Source organism: Pholcus phalangioides, unplaced genomic scaffold, assembly GCF_987345545.1.
Source record: "Pholcus phalangioides strain wild (caught in Gottingen) unplaced genomic scaffold, Ppha-v1.0 ptg000039l_1, whole genome shotgun sequence".
NCBI classification, from domain to species: domain Eukaryota; kingdom Metazoa; phylum Arthropoda; class Arachnida; order Araneae; family Pholcidae; genus Pholcus; species Pholcus phalangioides.
Genome location: NW_028301625.1, coordinates 10,258,474 through 10,279,349, shown reverse-complemented (window position 1 = coordinate 10,279,349; position 20,876 = coordinate 10,258,474). Strand labels below are relative to the sequence as shown.

The following is a 20,876-nucleotide window of genomic DNA, read 5'->3' as shown; positions in this document are numbered from 1 at the left end:
TTAGATGTATATATATATGATAATGTTAGAGACCTTCATCCAGCAGTGGATTGAAAATGGTTGATGATGACATAAAATATTATACAATGCCCATAAAATGTATTTATGGTTGTCTTATTCTAAGTATGGATATCTTCTCGATTTATCTCAACATGTTTATCGTATTTCTTTTAAATGTCAATTGTGTTATAGCATTTATTACCCCCGGGGGTTAGCTATTCAATTTATTAACAACTCTATTAGAGAAAAATTCCCTGCAACACCATAACCTAGAATTGTCCCTTACCAATCAATACTGGTGTCCCTTTGTAAAAGAGCTTTTAACAATCCCATTGATATCCTGATCAAGTTCATCTGTAAAAAGTGAAAAAGTATGGGGCCCAGGGCACTCTTCCTTGAGGAACTCCACTAGTGACGCCTGTCCAATCAGAGAATTCCCCATTCACTATAACCCATTGTGATCTATCTCTCAACCACGATTCTATTCAATTCAGCAAGTTGCCCCCAATTCCATTCTTATGTAAATGCTTCAAGAGTTTACCATGTTGGACCCGATTGAATGCCTTCTGGAAATCAAGGTAAACATATACATTTTTGCCCTTACCCAAAGCCTTAGTCACATGATCATAGAAGCAAAGGAGGTTAGTTACACATGCTAATTATCCAACAATACACTATTGTCATCTAGCCACTTCATCAATTGCTTTTTGATAGTAATTTCCAAAATTTTTGAGAGGGAGCTCGTCAAACTCACTGGACGATAATTAAACACAGCCTCTCTATTACCCTTTTTAAATATCAGAACGACCCTAGGATAGACATCATCTGGTCCTGGTGCTTTGCTCACACATACATTTTTTAGAAGATTTCGGACGTCGACATCTTCCACTTGAATATCATTGAGGATTTTATTACATTATATATTTCAAAACCAATGCGAAAAGTCATTGAAAGCACTCCACATACCTACGTTGCTCTCTACCCTAGACCCTCCTGTCCCCTTACATCCATTATTGGCGTATCTAAAAAATGATTTTGGGTCTCAGCTAATGTTGTCTGACAACCTAGACTCGACCTCCTTTTTTACTATCCTGTATCACTTTCTTCAACGCCTTTTTTTTATCAGTAAACAATGACAGATCGCTTCATCCACTTTTATACTCTCTGAATGTTTTTTTCTTTTCAAGATAAAGGTTACGCATGCTATCTGTGAACCATAGGGGTAATACATCAGGGGAAAATAACAAATGTTAATGACACTTAATAGATATTAAGTGTCATTAACATTTGTTATTTTCCCCTGATGTATTACCCCTATGGTCACACTTAATAGATATTAAGTGTCTAAAAACTAGAAAGAAATTGGTTGCACCTACTCTGTTTACTGTTTCAATTAGAGCTTATAATAAATGCATTATTTCCAAAATTAAATTTATTTCATGCCAAAAATAGTGTTTGTGGTCCCTCAGTATTAGCTGTTCCAGGGCCAACATCACCAGACACGGAAGAGAAAGATGCTTGTAAAGAAAATGATCAGTAACCAACCAAAATTAACAGATGCTTTTTGAAGAAAAAAATAGGTTCAGTAAAATCCAAGCAAAAAAAGTCCAGGACATGACAAATACCTTTTGGATTGTTTTTAGCAGATACCAGGTGCATAAAAGAAACACTGGCAGCATCCGTATATATTGACAGCCCGCTTCAAAAAGGGAATAACTCAGAAAATTACATTTTTGAGTTATGCACGCCACGAGAGCAGTGGAAAATGCCTCTACATATTGCAAAACGGCAACTCCCAACTCTGCTTATATGCTCCCTACTGTAATTAAACCTGATTCTATATACCCATTCAGTTCCATACAGAGTGAATCTTTAAAATGCAGATCTCGTAGGATTTTGAGTTGCCTTTTTGAATTGGGCTGTCTATATTATATCAACAGGAGCATATGCAGGATCTGTTTATGGGAAGTGCGCCGCAAAGCAGAATCTTTTACATTGTTCTGCAACAAGTCCTCAGATGACTGGAAATGTTCTGTGATAAAAATTCTCATAATAGTGTGATTTCTACTTTTATGCCAGATTGTTCTGCGATGTGTGTCACAGTTTCTGAGGAGGGAATTTCTTTCACCAAAGAAATTTAGTAACCAACTTTAAGAAAAAATGGAATTTAAAACTTAAATTGATATAAAAATTACTTCAATATCTATAATTTTGTGTCTTGGGGAGGCACTTGCCCCTTTGGCTATCAATGCTACATTGTAAAAATGGTTATTTTAAAATATATTTGATCAATTAACTAGAATTTCTTGATTAATCAATTACTACCCCCCTAATTTTTAATGGCGTTTTTATTTTAGGAGGAAATCTCAGCTCGATGTATTTAGCTTTGTGATATATTTCATCTGAAAACTAGTTACACACAATCATAATTGTCAAAGTTGGATATAATTTATTTATATATTTTTCTTTATTGGATCTCTGTTCAGATAAAAGTTAATTGCAGAATAGGCCAAGCTAAAAAAAATTCTAAGTGTGGTCAAATGATATATAACCAGCTTTTTTCAAACCTTTCAATCGTTATAAAAGTAATTGGGAATGCTGGGCTCGTTTCATCTCGTCAGAAACATTTTTGTGTTGAGTTATAAAGTCATGTTTATACTTGGCTGAAACATGATTGGAAATATTCTCAGCTGAATTTTATCATATTATTGAAGTTTAAAATTTGTTTCTCATTGTCTTTTATGTGTATTGTGTAAGATTTACGTAATAAAAATGTGTTGACTATTTGTTTTTTTTGCATTAATTTATTTGCTAGTTCAAGTTAATTATGATATGGAGACAATTTTTTTTTTCCAAAAATAGAATAGTTGCCAGATGGTGGTGTCAAAATTAACTTGAAATGAATATTACATTTAAATACTGACAAGTTGATGGGAGTGTTTCTAATAGGTAAATATGTGCAGAGGGTCTGGGCACAACTTTTTTTGGGAGTCCCCCCCACATATATATAACATTCTTTGAATCAGGTGTATGTCCCTCAACATTATCAAAAATTTTAATATTTTTTGTACAAAATTAAAAGAATTGGTGAGTACTGGGCGTATGTGCTCATTCGTGTATTTTACACAAAAAGTTTTTTTCACGTTAACTGCGCTGACCAGCAATAGACAAATGCTGTTTTTGCAGTTTTTTCTTCTCAATCACCTTATTCAAAAGCACTGTTTATATGTGCAATATTACGGTAGGACTTCTTACACCCTTTTGATTTTTTGTGGGTTCTAAACCACTTTCTATTTCCCATGTAAACGGGGCTAAAGTGTCAGTACATCTGATGTGGACCTTGAACTTTCTATTCAACCACCATCCAAGAATTAGATCAGTAGGACTAATACAGTAAAACCTGTGTATAACGATATTTCCTTTGGTCCTGGTGGAATTCCTATTCAGTAAGAAATAACGCAAATGCTCAAACTCTTTACAACAATGATCAAACTATTTTTTTAGGTCCCTACAGTATCGTTATAGACAGGTTTCGCTGTATTTTCATTGTCTAGAGCAGCGGTTCTGAACCGCGACTCCTCGTGAACTTCCCAGGGGCTCTGCAATACCTTGAGAAAATTCGGAAAAAATTTATTTTTTAATAATCGGTGAAAGAAAAAATAGGTCTATGGGGCTCCTCCATAGAAATTATATACTAGAAAGGACTCCGCGAGTCAAAAACGGTTGAGAACCGCTGGTCGAGATTGTTAAATAGATCAGTATAACTGAGATTTCAATCAACTTAGTGCCTACAATTAATTTCTTGTAGGCACTATTCAAAAATTCATGGGATGGGTACTAGTTACGTCTTTTTGCAAAGATAACTAACATATCTTGGCCACTGAAAAGAGGGATCATTAACCACAAGAGGGAAAAAAGTGGTGTGTAAAAATTCTTGTACCTGGTTGAATCAATAGCAAACCATATAGTTTGTTTAAATTCTTAATTTCCCACTGTTTAAAATGCGAGATATCCAAAATTTGAAGATTAAGTGTTGTAAAGGCAATCTACATAATTTATGTAAAATAAATCCAAAAGATACTGGGCCATCTTTATTTTGCTACAGATCAACGCATCTAAAACAAATACTTGAAAAACAGTATAAATTTAAAACTTTTCCTTGAATGACAACCTGTAGATAAAGTGCGACATCAGAAAAACATTTTCTTCAAATTCTGTGCAACATGTGTAAACTATTGGTTGGAACACAAATTTTAACAATACACATTTTTGCAAAACAAATAGTTTAAACTAACATGGTGTAACCAAAAGATAACATGAGTAAAATCAAAAACATTAATGCAAAAACTAGAAATGTAATATGAATGCAATAACGAAAGCATATATATGATATGATTAATATTTCTTATTTCACTTTGCAAACTGAAGTTCAAAGATATTATAAAACAGATAAATATAACATTCATGTCATTTTGATGGTAGATTGTCCATTGCATAAATATATGAGGACTATCAAGTAATTAAAACAAGTCTGTCAAAAAAAAAAAGAAATTAATGCAAATAATTTGAATTAGTTCACTACCGAGCATAAAATGCAGGTCTCAAAAAATTACTTGAAAACCTGCTATATGTGTGTCTTAATCAGCTAATTTATATATATATTTATTTTTTTTTTTCTGTCTGCAAATAGGGACAATAAGGCGATTTTATTTACAGATCAATTCACTCATAAATTCATGTCACAAGAGAACAACATAGAAAATGTTTCATTTGTCATATGCACGTTGAAAACTATTTACAGTTATCATGAACTGCTCCAACTATAAATAACGTAAAGGATCACAGTGTTGCTTAATATACATTATGCAAAACAGATAACTTGTGCCAAGTACTCAACAGAGTATAGTGTGATATGTAAAAAAAATAAAATGTCAAAAATCGGAGGCATCACTAAGACAAAAGACTTGCATCCTCCTTTTTTAAAAGACAAATTCTAAAAATATATTTTTTCTCAATGTTTCTACTATGTTGACAAAAAGCTTGTTTTCTTAAAATGCAACATATATTTGAGTCGATTTTGAACAGCTATGCACATGTTTTTGAGTCTGAAGTCATTTTTTCCTTCACCTACTACTGAAAATTCGTATAACTTCCTACAAAATAGAGAAAATAACAATGAATAAAAATTCAAACACCAGTGCATGAGTAATGAAAAACAAATGTTTTATCATGACTTTAGTTTATTGAAATTAAGGCACTTAATATAGCAACAGAAAATATTTAAGCAGCTCAGAGGCCTGGAGGACATTTGCTCCTCTCTTGAGGTCAAATTTTTGGAGTTCACTGAGAGATGGCTTCGTTGGGATGGGATTCACCTGAATAGGAAGGGGATCTGGGAGGTTTATGATAAGCTTATAGGATAGGTCAGGTTTTTTTATTCCCAGACCAGGTAGATAGGAATGTGGGTCAGTTAATAATAGTAATTACCCACCTCTGACTTGGATGGCTTCTTGATTGACACTAAATCATGGGGAAAATTAAAATGTGTGCTAATAAATGCCAGGAGCGTGGGTAATAAAGATTTTTAGAAACTATGATAGCTGTGGAGGGCCTAGACCTTGTAGCCATTTACCAAATCTTGGGTAAATGATGAGGATGAATCCTCATTACACATCTCAGCATACAATACTTTTTTCAGAAATAGATCTGGCATGAACCAGAATTTTATTCTTTTTCTCTGACATCGTTTGCCTACAGAAATTACAGTTACACATTTTTTTCTAGAGTTAAACTTTTATTTTCCCAAAACCTTTCTTGAGTTCCGTCAGTATTCCAGTTATGCAAGTTTACGAAGGAAAAATATTTAGCTCTACTTGCCATTTCTTCATTAAAAAAAAAGATAATCTCCCCGGACAATAAATTGACCTTGAAAGACCTTTATTCTTCACTATCTTCATTTAGAATTACTTTTTAGAAAGGGTAACCCCACTTGCAAGAAAATTATACACCCCTTTTTCCTATAGAATAGTACGTTGGGTCAAAATGACCCAAACCGCGGTGCTAGGTATAAGCGCCCATAGCTCTGAAACACGAAATGTGAAGATAATAAAATTTTCGTGAATTAATACTCATATGATATCGTGAAAAGTCACAAAATGTTTTTATCATCTGAGCTTAAGTTTACGAAATAAATGAAAACAAAGTTTGATTTTGGTCAAATTGACCCACTCCGCAGTTCTAGTGTTAAAAGGGTAGTAGAGAAACTGTCAAATTATTGGGCAGTGAACTTGAAGAGTTGCTTTTTGAAAATTTCGGAAATTATCTTGAAAAGGCAATTGGTGAAATGGATAGAGGAGAATAACATACTGTTGGAAAACCAGCATCGGTTCAGGAAGCAGAAGTCATGAGCAACAAATCACTTTTGCTTTTCTATGATCACGTGACACGTCAAAGGAGGCAGTTGCAAGTCTAGCAGCTCATGTTTACTTTGTTTTAGCCTTAATTTGTTTTTTTCATCAATCTGAAGTATGTTATATTCTGCTATATAATTGAATTAAATTATATAGATATATTATGTGTTTACCCAGTAAACTTATACACATGCACAGAATGAATTAAAATTTATTACAGATGATCAACAAATGAACTGTGATTACATCGGACTTTCTCGAAGAGAAAAATAATAAATACATCCTCAGGTGAAAGAGCGTTTTATTTGTAATTAGTGAGTTTTCCTCGTGAAACATTAAAATGGAGTCTAAATACTTGTTTTGTAAGGGAACAGTATTTGATAAACAAGAGGTTACAATGCACCCATTATAAATCACTGTTTCATCCACAATGTTTTAGCATTCCAGAATCAAGTTTCAGGGAATTAGTTAAAGATGAAAATATTCATGGTATTTGCGGTCAATGTAATCCAGAAATAGAAGAAACTGAACACAAGATTTGTTAAAAAATGAACCGATGACTATGCTCTAACAACTAAAAAAATGAACTGACTTTCAAAATGATGCCACGTGTAAAGCTGTTCGAGTTGAAGCACTAAAACTCAACAAAGCCCTAGAATTCAACGACAAAACACAGAGCAGGGGTTCTACTTTTTGGTAAAATGTCATACTTTTGCCCTACTTTCTCAGTTTTGTCCTACCTTCAAGTTTTTGTCCTACTTTTCTTACCAAATCCTGTCAACAAAATTCATGTAATTCATTTTAATTGAGCAGGGAATCATCAATATATATATATTGCCAAATATTAAACATTTTGTAGATTGCAATTAATGATTCTACCAAAGCAGAAATTGTAAGAAATTTTTAAAGCTATTTCGGGGTGTATGTGGACCATTTAGTTTATTAATTTTTCATTTGCTTAGTTTGAGGGTTCAACAAGTAGAGTAGTCATTAAAAACATTTGTCTGGATGGAAAAAATAATTTTGTATTTACTACCTCATGGTTTTGGACAGTAACTAACATTCATCATTCAAAATTAGTCCATATTTTGTGTGTATTGGTGAAACAATAGTTTGCATTACAAAGAAGTTGGATACATGGACTTATTCTAGGTTTGGGGATTCTGATGCTACCCAATAGCATTCAATTGTCTTCTGTATTTTTAAGGCATGAAGAGACATAAACAATATTTACAATGCTCAGCAAAAAGCTAGAAATGAAAATGCTTCATTTTTCAAAAACGATTACACTGGTATTGAACAGTAAAGTGTAAAAAAAGGATGGGCAGCACAGTAAAACCATTTGGTTCACCTTGAGATATTTACATTGGACTTGTAATTTATAAATTTTGCACTGTGCTTGTGCTTTCAAAAGTGGTCTCGAAAAAGCGTCGTTCTTAAAAAAATGTACATTGCCGAAGGGAGTTGACAGACTTTGCACTTTGGAAGATTCCAAAAACAAAGAAAAGAATGCAATATATATTGCCACGAGAGACAGAAAATATTTATCTGTAGTTGCTAGTACTGTTTTTGGCAGAAATTCTTTTTGTAACCAAGTCATTTCTGTCATTTTGCTTTGTCTCGAGTCAATCTTATAGTGGGGAGGCTATGAAATGTTTTTGTTTTTTTTTTAATTTTTCTTAGGCATTTTTTTATTATGCTATGATTGTTATCTAAGGGGGTGCCCTTCCCTATCCTACTTTTTATAATTTGAGTGGGAGCCCTGACTTACTAAGTGAAATGAAATCTGAACTAATACAAGTAAAAAATGACCTTAAGGAATTGAAGGGCTTAAACACAAAAATTGGAATTTGAAAACAGTGTTCTGAAACATAAAATTGAAAGTATTCAAATCAAGATTGAAAAGGTGTAACTGGGATCAGTCTTCTAACATTGAAATCGACTGTGTCCCAGAGCAAAATCAGTAGTCAACTAGATGTTTATAACCCAGAAAGGATATCATGAAATTTCATTGCGTTCCCTTGGCTAACAAAAACAAGCCAAGACTAATCATCATTAAATTACTGCATTTAGTGTTTAAATGACTCTGATCAAATGTCACCCATAATAATGGTACTTGTGATTCCTGATATGAATTATTTGGATTCATTGAGTTGAAATGATTTTTACGTGAAAAATCTGACGTTATTTCATATTAACATTCAGAAGTTTGTGTTATGCTATTCACTCTGCTTTGGAATGTGTTTGCTACTTGCATAAATCTTTAATAGTTTGCCTTGGACACAATGGGAGTAGACCATGTTTGTGTACGTCATGTTATTTACTTTCTGTGTGTGCGTACATTATATTAATAAGTTTCAGTATATCAAAAGGATTGTTAGTGAATTCACAGATGACGTGAAGCTAATGGGGGTAGCAGGAATGCAAGCAATAAGATGCTCCAGATGAACTTTAACATGACCTTTAGAGTTGATACATACATGGTTGCTCATTTTGGTTCGAACAACCCATGTTTCACTTATGAGTTGAATGGTCATTGCCTACACATCCTGGAGCAGGGCCCTAGGCTGGGATATTTTGAGGGCCCTGTCAGACTTTTCACAGGGGTCCTTCTATAGTTATTTTATATCCCGGGCCCTGATAATCCCCCTACCCTTGTGGGAGCCATGTGAATGGTATTACTATCCCTGATGTGTCACTAGTGTCACTGATTTTCGAATTCTCATAGAAAAGTGCTTAGATTTTCTGAACATTGTTCAGCAGTGGTCAAAAGTAAATAGAATGCTTGGCTTCATTCTTGAAGAAATATCTTCACATTCTCTTAGTCATTTTTCCACTTTTCCGAGTTCCTCGGAAAAGTGGAACTCTGAGGTTCATCCTATGAACTGGAGTATGTATGCTGTAAGGTTTTTTAAGACCATACTTACAGAGGAACATAAACTTGGTTAAGGGGGTGCAGAGAAGAGCTACACACGCTCTTGTTGGCACAACAATGCTTGAGATATGAAGACAGACTTGATTTCCTGAATGGTTACATTGAAAGAATAGGCCTACAAGTGTTGGGGGATATGATTGAAGTGTTTAAAATTTTCAACGGGATGGATAGAATGGATCACGAGTTATTACCATGCTGTCAATAAACTGCTTCAACAAGAGAACACCAGTATGAATAAATTGAATAGCTTACCTCTGGTAGTAATAAATTCCAACACAATTGACACATTTAAAAAGTAGTATGATAAACAGTGGGATTGAAAAGCTATCCATACATGGATAAGACAACCATATATAATCTTTTTTATGGGCTGTGTATTATATATTAATTAGTTTTTCATTTTGTGATATATGCTTTTATATTGGGTTGCTGTATTTTAGTTATTTTTGATATCTATGTTTTTTATGAGCATATTTTTTCAACTACCTCACTGGGCAATTTGCCTGTTGCTGCCTTTGTGTTTGTATTTAAGACCTGGAATATAAAAAAATATATATATACGATGGAACCCACTTTATATGACTTACAATAGGCTATGGAACACTATTGTATAAATTCAAAAATATACAACAAACTTTTTTGAGAATGGCAATCTCTTTCCCAGTTAACTTCAAAGAACATACAAAAAATTCAATGATTTCATTTGACATGTCAAATTTTGTTACATAAACATCATATTTTGAGAAATAATATCTAAAAACTTCTTTCAATAATCATAAATTAATTTGTTGTGTGTCATGAAGAGGCACCTTAAAATATTCTTCCAAAAGACCAAAATGAATGTTTAGAAAGCTTAGACAAGTATTAGTAAAAATGACCAGGGGAAAAACTCTAGTTGATCACGTGCAAAATCATATATGGCAGGTTATTAACTCTTTAATAGCCGGTTTTTTTCCTCAAAGTAGACCCTATCCAAGTACTGACAACTATTTTTTTACCTCACCCTTTCATGTGACTTGGACTTATTTTCCAGGTTTCCGCCGGTCACAAGATCTCGTTTTCTTCTCGCCCTTAACAAATCCAAAACATACCCATACTCCCTATCTGGGCCATCTTGGACTTTAAAGAGTGAGGTAAGAGGGGGAGATGTCACAAAATATTAAATATTTATATTTTTTATTTTGAAAAAAAAACCAATTTTTTTAAACCAAGTTTGAACACTATTGTAATTTTGTGACTTTCCAATATGTCAATTCCCATATGAATTATACTTTCAATTTTTATTTACAGTGGATCCCGCTTATACTGTTTTCCTGGTTTTCTTATTTTCATGGTTCTAACTCTTAATACTCATCAAGATTTTCCATTTGAAGCATTTTCCAGCTCATGATTTTTCCATGACGAATTTTTGAAAAACTTTATTATAAACAGAATTCACTGTGTATATGCTGTATTCGTCTGCAAAGTATATGGAATTGGTCACATTCAAATTTTTTGGATTGGAGCTGAAGTTACTCTAAGGCCGGGATTACACTATAACAGTGATAAAAGTTCTTTTATAAAACTTGAAAAATCCATGAATAATTGTATTGGTTACATCCAGCAAATGTAACCAATAGGCTTTTTGGTTACATAATATACATACAGTGTAATCCCAGCCTTAAACTAATATTTCAAAAAGGAGTTGGAGGTTTAGGAGGATTTTTAAAAATTTATTAAAGAACTTTGTATTTCATTTATTGTATTGCCAACATGTTTTTGAAATAGCATATATTCTAGAACAGTGGTTCTCAACCAGGAGCTCCAGGATATTCCAGGGGGCCACGGATTAAAATCTTGCAAAAGGGGAGACACGGCTGCTAATGAGGCCACGAAGAAATTTGTAAAAACGACCAAAAAAATTTAATTTGAGACAAAATAAATAGAATATTTTTTTGCAATTTTTCCCCTACACGAGAGAAGGAAAAAAAAGTATTGCATGTAATCTTGGTGTTTTTATGACATAAGTTGTGGGACTGATGGTAGACCATGACACCAACTATAGAAGAGGCTTCAGTAAAATAGAGCCACCATAAAGACCTTCTTTTGAGTGCTGGTAGTAAATGTAATCCTAGAAGTAGAGGGGTGTGAAAATGATGAAAAGTTTTTCAAAAAACAAAATTGTTCTCAAGCAATTAAAGACAGATAGCCATATAGTGTAGCACAAAGCTATCCTCAGCCGGACACTGAGTGGTCTGTTGGGGGTCAAAAAATCAAATAAAGAATGATTGCTGTGGGGTATTTTTTATAGTTTTTGAGAAGGGGGGGGGGCCAATCCATTCCCTCTAATGAAAAGAAATACGTTGTGGTATACCTGCTAGAAAAATAAAAGAAGGCAGGATGACACCACCTGTTTTTTAGCTGTTTTTTTTTTCTGTTACACCCCCCCCCCCCACGCAGAGGCTAGCCAATATGGTCCTTAAGATAGGCTCATAAATACAAATCGAGGAAAAAATATTAATTTAGACCTTTTGATTGGTTGGCAGGATATTTCAATGCTTACCATAGGATCTGAGTACTTAAAAGATGAAGATTTTGCAGTTCTGGCCCCGCAACTTTTTCAAAAAAATACATTAGGAACAGCTTGCGCGAATTGATAACATGACATCAATGTATTCATACAATATAAAAATTAAAATGAAGAAAATGGTTCATTTCATAAAATGAATTAAAAGATTGAAATTGCATTGACTCGTTCTTATTTAAAATTTTCAAAAATTCAAAAAAAAAAAAATACATTGAATTCATATTTTTTTTTTAATGCAATGATTATGTTCTCTGGAAGAGCCCTACTTTTTCTAATTTTTTGAGTAGGAGCTCTGCATTTATATATATTAAATAGATTTGCAGCTTAATTCCTTCAGATTTAGCTACTGCATGAAGTTAACAATAATTTACCTATATTTTCTGGAGTGCAAAAAAATAAAACTAAGTTTATTAAGGAGAACTTGTTTACAGTTTAACTCTCAAAAGAATTATATATATATATCATTCCAACAATAGGTTTTCATCACGTCTACTTTTATAATTCTAAAACTTTATTCAGTAACATCCCTACCTTATTAATTGTTTAGTTTCTTTATAATGGCCAAGTTGCAATAGGCTCATAGCAATGTAAATCTGGCATCTGCCTACAGTGAGTGGGTCTCCAAGCCTTAATGCAATCTTAAGCTGTTGAACTGAAATTTGTTCAGCTTTTTTTGCCTAAAACAAAAATCATGAACAAATATAATGTTACGAGGCTTTCAACATCAATATTTAAAAAAAATCTGACATCAAATAACTTCATGTACACTGGAGAACAGGAGCGATTTGAATTACAAGTCAAAACTTAGGATTTATTTACATACATCTTGTTATCAAATAATCACAATATAGTTATAGCATAGAAAATCAAAGATAACTTCAACAGCCACAAACATGCTTATATGCCAACTTATATCCATACCAGCTTGAAAAGGAATGTGCTTAACTGAAATCAAACCTAATTTTCTTACAGAATATACTATTAAAATAATAAGACTATTTAAAAAAATTTGAAATTGGTAAGATTATATGAGAAATGGAACTAAATAAGAATCAAAAATTTTCTGTTCAAATTTGAAGACCGTCGTCTGTTTGAGTTAGTTCTCAACATTTCCCTAACACTAGTGGTTAGCATCGTGAGAATTGATAAAACTGGATCAAAAGTCAATTTTTCCAGTCTCAGGCTGTATTTACACACACACAAGTGGCTTGACATACACTATCGTTTTGTGATTGGTCAGTTGATTCTATGGCTGGCAGTGAACTGAAAATAGTTCTTAGGCTGGAAGAACATGATTGGCCTCTGTGATTGACCAACCGTGGCCCCACTCTGTCCCCCTAGGGGGATATAAGCAACCTGATTGGCAGATAGATGTGGAGTTATCTGATTGGCTGTTGTCATCATTCTGTTGTTGGAACTTAAAGGGGAAGGTTCTCATTCTTCTGAGAGCTCTGGGGTCCAGGATCTGCTCAATTTCAAAGTTTCTTCTTTTCTATTATAGCTGTTTTTGTGCTTGTATATTTCAGTAGCCTCTCCGTAGATACGTAGAAAGAAATGGTCAACATTATCTATTACCTGTGTTTTGCTGAACTGTACAATGTGGTTGCCCTTAAGGGCATGCTTTGCTCCAACTGTTCAGTTTGGCCCATGCTGCAGCATTGTGCGTGCTCTTTTATTCTCGTGGCCACAGGTCCTTTTGTGGTTTCAATGTATACCTGGTCACAGGTGCACGGTATTCTGTAGATCCCCAGTGTTGATAAAGGGTCATGGTGGTCTTTCACTGATCACATTTCACATATTTTTCTGGTTGGTTTGAAAATGGTCTTTGTATGATGTTTTTTCATGACCTTGCCGATTCTTGCCATCACTCCGTAGATAAAAGGCAGCATAGTTTTTCCAATTAACTGTGGCTCTTCATTTTTCACTGATGATTCTTTGATAGGGCATAAGGATTTTCCCAATATCATCTTTTGTGTGCCTATTAGAGCAGAAAACTGATTTTAAGTGCTCAATCTCTTTATTTAAATCTTTTTCTTCACAGTCTTTTTGCCCTCTAAATCAATGCTTTTAATATGCATCGTTTTTGGTGAGGATGATGTTTGGAGAGCTTATGAGTGGGCTTGCGATAGATGTTGTGGCCTAAACGTTGACCCTGACGGCTGACCAGAACATCCAAGAACGGGGGCTGTCCTTCTTTCTCTATTTCCATAGTGAACTTGATGTTTCATGAATTCCGTTGAGATGGGGTCCAAGAATCTGAAGATGTTCTTCTCCATGCCTCCAAATAATGAAGCTAAATTGTTGGTTGGATATGTACTGTTGTTACTGCCTGCTCCCTAAATTTTTCCATAAAGAAGTTGGAAACTACCGGACTCAAGGGACTTCCCATATCTACTCCATTCGTCCACTCATAGATGATGTTCCAGGTGAAGTAGGTTGTTGTAAGGTATAGCTGGAAAAGGCCTACTATATCTTTTTGGAATATTTCATCAAGACATCTCCCAGTGCACTTTGGTGAACAATAACATGTCAAAACTTGCCAGAATGTCATCAGGTTGCAAGCTGATATCACTTCATTGAAAAATATGAGATATGTTATGTACAGTGGTCGGACTACAAACTTTGACGAATCAAAAGCATATCCACATCATTACCATGACATGTTCTGATCTATTGTTGTGAATAAGCATTTTTTTGCACTCCCACCTCATAGTCAGAACACAGTGGACAATATATACGACATTTCTTGTGAAAGTTGTAGTTGTTTGTTTAATGACGTCATTTTTGTGATGTTTCCATGAATTATGAAAGTGTGATGCTAATTAAGTTATCATTTTAACCCCCAACTGGCTATCGTTTCCATTCAGCAAGCAAATTTCCCACCCATTGGATGAGTATACAGCATCGTTTATTTAACATTTTCAAGTATTTTTCCCTTTTGTCATACAAAATTCCATTGCTTTAGGAATATTCATGCAAATTTTCAAGTCATTCTGACCAGTGGTTCTTATTTTAGTGTTTTGAAATGGAAACTTAATTATAATCTCCCTGCATATTGTAAATCATTGCTAATTATTCTGCATTAATTATGCTTCATTAAACACATTGTATTTACCTAGTTGTTATCATAGTTTTTTGCATAATAGCTTCCTAATTAAATGTATTTATTATATGGTTGATAATAACATCAAGAATTTTCAGACACTTAATTGCTTGAGTTAAGCTATAAAATAATTAAATTGCAAAGATTGGTTTTTGTTAAAATATACGATTATAGAGTAATAAATATGGGAATAGCGTTAATTAAATTAATAAACATTTTATTTTAATTATTAGAAGTCTGATTTTTAAAAAATGTTATTGTTTTTTATTTGCTATTTAAACCAAAAACCTGTATTTTTTACCAACCCTGGTGTCTATGGCACACATCCCAGAGTCAGGCCCCTTAGCTAAGATCGTTGATGCTCCACCCCCTCCTCCCAGGAATTTCAACAGGTTTCTCCGAAGTAAATTTATAGTGTAAAAAATAGGGGGAAAAAAAAAGATTCATCATAGGACCCCCATCATATACCTTTCCTTGTGCATAGATTATCTCCTTGAAGAAGAAAAAAAAAAAAAAGAGACAAACATGGATCTTGATTTTCTACATAGTAAATACCCTTGCGTTTTGCCCCAAGAGTAGCCCTATAATAAGCAAATTTTAGTTTTTTCATATTTATCTGTATAAAGTTTTTCATTGTAGTTCTTTTAAAAACTTTTTTGAGAATAACTGATATTTTTATACAACCATAGTATAGTAATCAGCAATCTATGGTTTGAGTTAGCTAGAAATATCAAAATAGAAAAATTCAGAAATTTTGCCATTCTCAACTTTTGAACACCTCCACTCATAGTCAGAGATAGATGTGAAAGGCTTGGGGGGGGGGATGATGATGATGCCAATTCATATATATACATTTGATCAGTTGGTTCCGTCATTAACCCCTCCGTATCTCCACTCAGCATTAAACTTATAAGGACAGCATATCTCTGATTCAATTCATGAGACTAAATTTCTGAAATGCTCATTTCAAGACATTTTTCACAAACAATTTGCTGTAAATCAAAGTTCAAAATAACTTGGTTGTTAACCTCTTTATGATCACTGGCGTAACATTACGTCCAAACACTAGTGGAATACATTCAAACAAAAGTTCTGTTTTCTTTTGTCTCTCTTCACCACCGCAAAGCTTTGTAGCAACCTTATTATCGCAATTGCCTATTATCTACAGAAGTTGCTTTTTCTTTCCCTTCTTTCTTTATAATGTATCTTTGTATTATATACATGTAAGAGTGAAAGAGAACATGTAGGGCAAGGGTGAAAAGAGGACTAAAAAAGTTTTTCATCTATATTATCTATTCAACTTTTTACTTTTATATGTTTTTCTTCCTCCTCTTTCTTTTTCCAACCTGCGGTTAGGTTAGAACAAGGTAACCATATTTAATGCAGATTCGTTAAATAGAGATAATCCAAATTTCTTGCCGAAACCTTTTATGTGAACTGTTTAACGAGTTAAACTAATTTTTTAAATTTAAGACATGAGAAATTAACACTTACAAAGTCTATATGAAAATCACCCAGAGATGAGAAAGCACCACCTAAAGTAGAGAGCCAAGCCATAGCAGTTTCCAATTCATATTTTTCATTCACAAGTATTTGAAATCTTTTGTTTCTATATGTGAAAACATTGATTAAGAATTATTATTAGAAGAGGTATGAATGTAATATAATCACAGTTAAACATATGTAACACAAAAATATTTTCCCAACCTTTTATTTTCAAAAATTTCAGTAACCACTGAATGGGCAAATAGTCGAAAATATGCCTTCCTATAAGTGTAAAGGTACAAACATAGTGCATGCTGGTTTCTGATTCTGTGAGTCAGCTTCATTGCTGACTTGTTAAAAAACTTGAAATTTGGGTTTTTAACTAATCCGCAACAGTGCTAACTTGCAGAATCGGAAACCAACATGCACTATGTTTATAACCTAAAGAGAACAATTCTCCTTTTCCTTGTATCATAAATTCTTTTTCAAGTTTTTAATATATGTATGAGGAAAAACAATAAAAAATATAAAAGTAGAATAAAGAAAAATATTTTAAAGTGATTAAAACAAACATTTAATTTTTCCCTTCTTTTTGCTGAGAGGAATGAATTTATTTAAATGAAACAATGTTGTAAAAAAATAACAATAGATAAAAATTAAAGCTTTTCAAAAGAAAATGAAACAAAAATCATATTCGCATGACTTCCACTGCTTTCAACAAGCATAAATTTATACTGATGGGACCTGAACAAGAATTTTCATGACATTCCCTGTACAACGAATATCAATGGGACAACCAAATATCCTCCATTTGGCACATATAGCTGGATTGCAAGACGTGAATGCAGAAGTCTGTCCCAACATTTATTGCAGGGTTGGATTTTGGGTAAATGGTCATTAATTTTGTGAAAAACAAATGGTCATGTGAAAAGCGAAATGATTTATGTAATTTATCACAAATGAAATGTCAAATTTATGGTTTTGTTAATTCGTATTTTGTGAAGGGAACATTTTTCATATGGTCCGGAAAATAGACCCAAATTTCAGCTGGACAGATGCCTGGAATGGTTCCACAATAATAACATACAATAGTGACACAATAATACCAAACTTCATGTATTTTTCTACATATTATGCTACTTTTTTAATAATAACAGTCACAAGTGAGTGAACTCAATCAAGACTGAAGTTAATTTTCAGCCAAGGTTCTCTTTTGGTAATACACTAGCTGAACTAATCTAACAGTGCTCCACAAAATGGTGTTAGCAAAACAACCAGCCCTTATATTTAATTCAAATGTCTACAACACCTTTACATACTCACAGTGTGTGTGGTGCTTGCCAAATTAGTGTCAAGCAAGATTACACAAGTGGTCACAGTTTCTATATATTTTCTCTACACAATATCACATTTTCTTTATTTTCATCTTGTCCATCTCAGAGCAAGTGAACTCAACTCACTAAAACTGTAGCTAGCTTCTAACCCAGAAATTAATATAACAATCAAACTCCTTTGGTCACTTACAACAGCTCTTTCCTGCAGACATTTTACACAATACAAAGAGAATTCCTAATGTATTCTGTATATAATACAATATACAGGGTGCATAGCAAATGGGGGATATGACATTTTACTGGCAAACCATTGATCTTAGAGGTATATTTCCAATTAGAAAACTTTCCAAATAAAGCATAGTACTCAGATATGTCATTTGTGTTTCAAGGGGTTAAAATAGAAAAAATTTACTTTATATACAGTCTCAGTGTGTCCTAAAACCCAATGAGAAAGTTGTTTCCGTCTTCAAAATTCGAATTCTAAAGGTTTGGTTTTTTTTCCTAATGTTCTTCCATTTTTGAATTCACATATCTCAGTAAATATTGCACTTAGAAACATGAAATTTTTTTTTTTGTTGGCATCAGGAGAGACAGGGCAACAACTTTTTAATTGGGTTTTGGGGGAACAAAGGAACTGTATAAAAAGTTAATATTTTTATTTTATATATAACTACTATATACTATAACTATACTACTTTATAACTACAATATACAACCTCTTGAAACATGAATGACACATCTGAATACTACGTTATTTAAAAACTTTTTCCAATTGAAAATATATCTCTAGGACTAACGGTTCCCCAGTAAAATGTCATACTTTCCCGTCTATAAGATACCTGTCTTATCACCACAAAATAGGCAATGTATTAATCATGATGGTACCTAACTGTTCGCAGAAATATATCACAACTACAAGTAAAAGACTATTTATAGAATATTATATATATATAGAGAGAGAAAACTATTTAATTTTTTTATTTAATCAATACAGCAGTTTCAGACTCTGCAGCAAATCCAGGAAAGATCTAGACAACAGGATAAAATCAGTTGCAGAGTTTTGGTGGTTATGTCATGTCTCACACAAACCATCAATAAGCAATTCAACAGCTCATCATCCATTTGCAATACGAACTGTTCAAGGATTAATTTACAAATTATTACTATGAATGACACATCAGAAAAATTAGCTATTTCTAAAAACACAGATTTCATTACCAATTATCAGACTGGTAAAACTGTTATAATTCCTCCAACATTTGAGTGTTTATTTAGACTTTTCCACTATTTTTACGAATAAAAAAATCATGAAGTGCTGCAAGACATTTTGTGAGTTAAAATATACTATATTGCATGTAGCAATGGGGGCTGCAAATTCCCAATCAGCACATCACTGCACTAGGGAATGCTGCGAGATATCCAAAATTTCTAACAGTGTAGCTAGTCCAAAAAGTTTGAGATTCCCTGCTCTAACATCTTGGTATCAATAAGCACACTTAAATGCAATCATATTGATAGGTATAACAGTATATTACATTATAAACATTAATACATATAATAATACGCCAAATACCCATATTTATCAATGATATCATTAGGTTCCATTTTCAAAGACACTGAAATATGTATTTGCCACTGAACTGTTTGGCAGTGCCAACAAAAATTGTCTTTAATTGTATGCTCACGTTTCTTGCATCTTTTTTGATATTGCCTAAATATAGCAATCAAAAGATTTTTTCGAAGCGTCGCTGATCTCTTCAGTTCAATGACCATTCGCGCAAAGAAATATGCATCCATTCCAAACTTTAAAACTCGATTTGTGGAAGACTTGACAAGATCCTGATAACATATACAAACATGTGAAGTTGGAGAATCATTGAAATTGATGTCTTTAATCATTTTGTCTAAATCACCATAGTTGGGTTCACTATCTGTGAGAGCCGCTTCTAAATCATTCATATGACACAAAAAGTCTTTACACAAGGTATAATTCCCAAAGTAAATTTCGTAAGAAAAGTGTGGGGATATACGCGCAGTGATATTTAATAATCTACCGTTCACTTCCATCTCCTTCAGTCCAATGCTATCTTCACATTCAGATCGTTACTTCGGACGACGTTGATCTCACATAAAAACATATACTCGAGACCATATGACAAGCATTTTACCGTAAAGTCCTCTTTGAGTGGTTTCGGAATATTCACGCTGGCCATATTTTCTAGAGAAAAATACAGGATGTTAAGATTCTTGATGTAGGGCGCATTATATCGACTAGAAATCCTTATTCCAGTCACCTATTAAGCCGGATTTTCCTAGAAGTAGGTTTCTTGAGCCGTGTGAGCCGAACTGGATCATTTGGTGTCGGCAGAAACGTGTTACGTAATCACGCTACGCGTTTTGGTGTTTTCCTAGCGAGGTGCATCAGCTCAGGGCTGCTATACAGCATATTGCCCTGGCATCAGCTACTATGTCGTCTGCATGCTCCGGTTTGAAGGGAAGTGAAAGAAAACAACAAAAATGAAGAGAAGATCGGTGAAACACACGACGCATTTGACTCCTCCAGAAGCAGTCCGTCAATCGCGCCCGACGTAAAACGCTGTCGTGAGACGAGTTGCGCTCTGTAGGAAAACAGTCGTACCACTTCTCCTATTGGTGAGTGGACGGCGTGCGCGTTGGAAGCATGGTTCCCCCCCCATGGGCGGGGCTGACAGGGCTCTAGCCCTGGGGTCCGGGACAATTCTCATTTTTTGTTTTTCACGCTATAAATTAACTATAGAAGGGCCCGTGGAAAGTCTGACCGGAGGGCCCGTAAAGGATTCCAGCCTAGGGACCCTGCTTCAGGATGTGGGGGCCATCGCTGGAATATTCACGTTGCGCGCGGCATAGAAAACCTGCGCCTAGGAAAACCTGGCTTTAAGCCAGGTTTCTGATTCTGGAAACCCGCGTCGTCTACGATTGGTTAAAAACCTAACCGCTTATATCCCTATCTTGGGACAGAGTGGGAGCCATGTTCTGGTTTGGTGGTGGTTAAAAACCTGAAACT

General features: G+C 34.0%; 1 protein-coding gene across 2 annotated transcripts; it reads right to left on the bottom strand.

The window, feature by feature from the left end:
• Positions 1 to 4,065: 4,065 nt before the first annotated feature.
• LOC149065558 (uncharacterized protein F58A4.6) lies at positions 4,066 to 19,961 on the bottom strand. Of its 2 annotated transcripts, none has more exons than XM_089253769.1 (4): positions 19,519 to 19,961; positions 16,509 to 16,623; positions 12,443 to 12,588; positions 4,066 to 5,153 (listed from the first exon to the last, which is right to left on the bottom strand). In XM_089253769.1, exons 1-4 carry the CDS (start codon positions 19,527 to 19,529, stop codon positions 5,024 to 5,026), a joined length of 402 nt encoding a protein of 133 aa, XP_089109895.1. In that variant the 5' UTR covers positions 19,530 to 19,961; the 3' UTR covers positions 4,066 to 5,023. The 2 variants fall into 2 exon arrangements, with proteins under 2 accessions (XP_089109895.1, XP_089109894.1); XM_089253768.1 differs by having other exon boundaries at positions 19,407 to 19,947.
• Between the last annotated feature and the right edge of the window lie 915 nt (positions 19,962 to 20,876).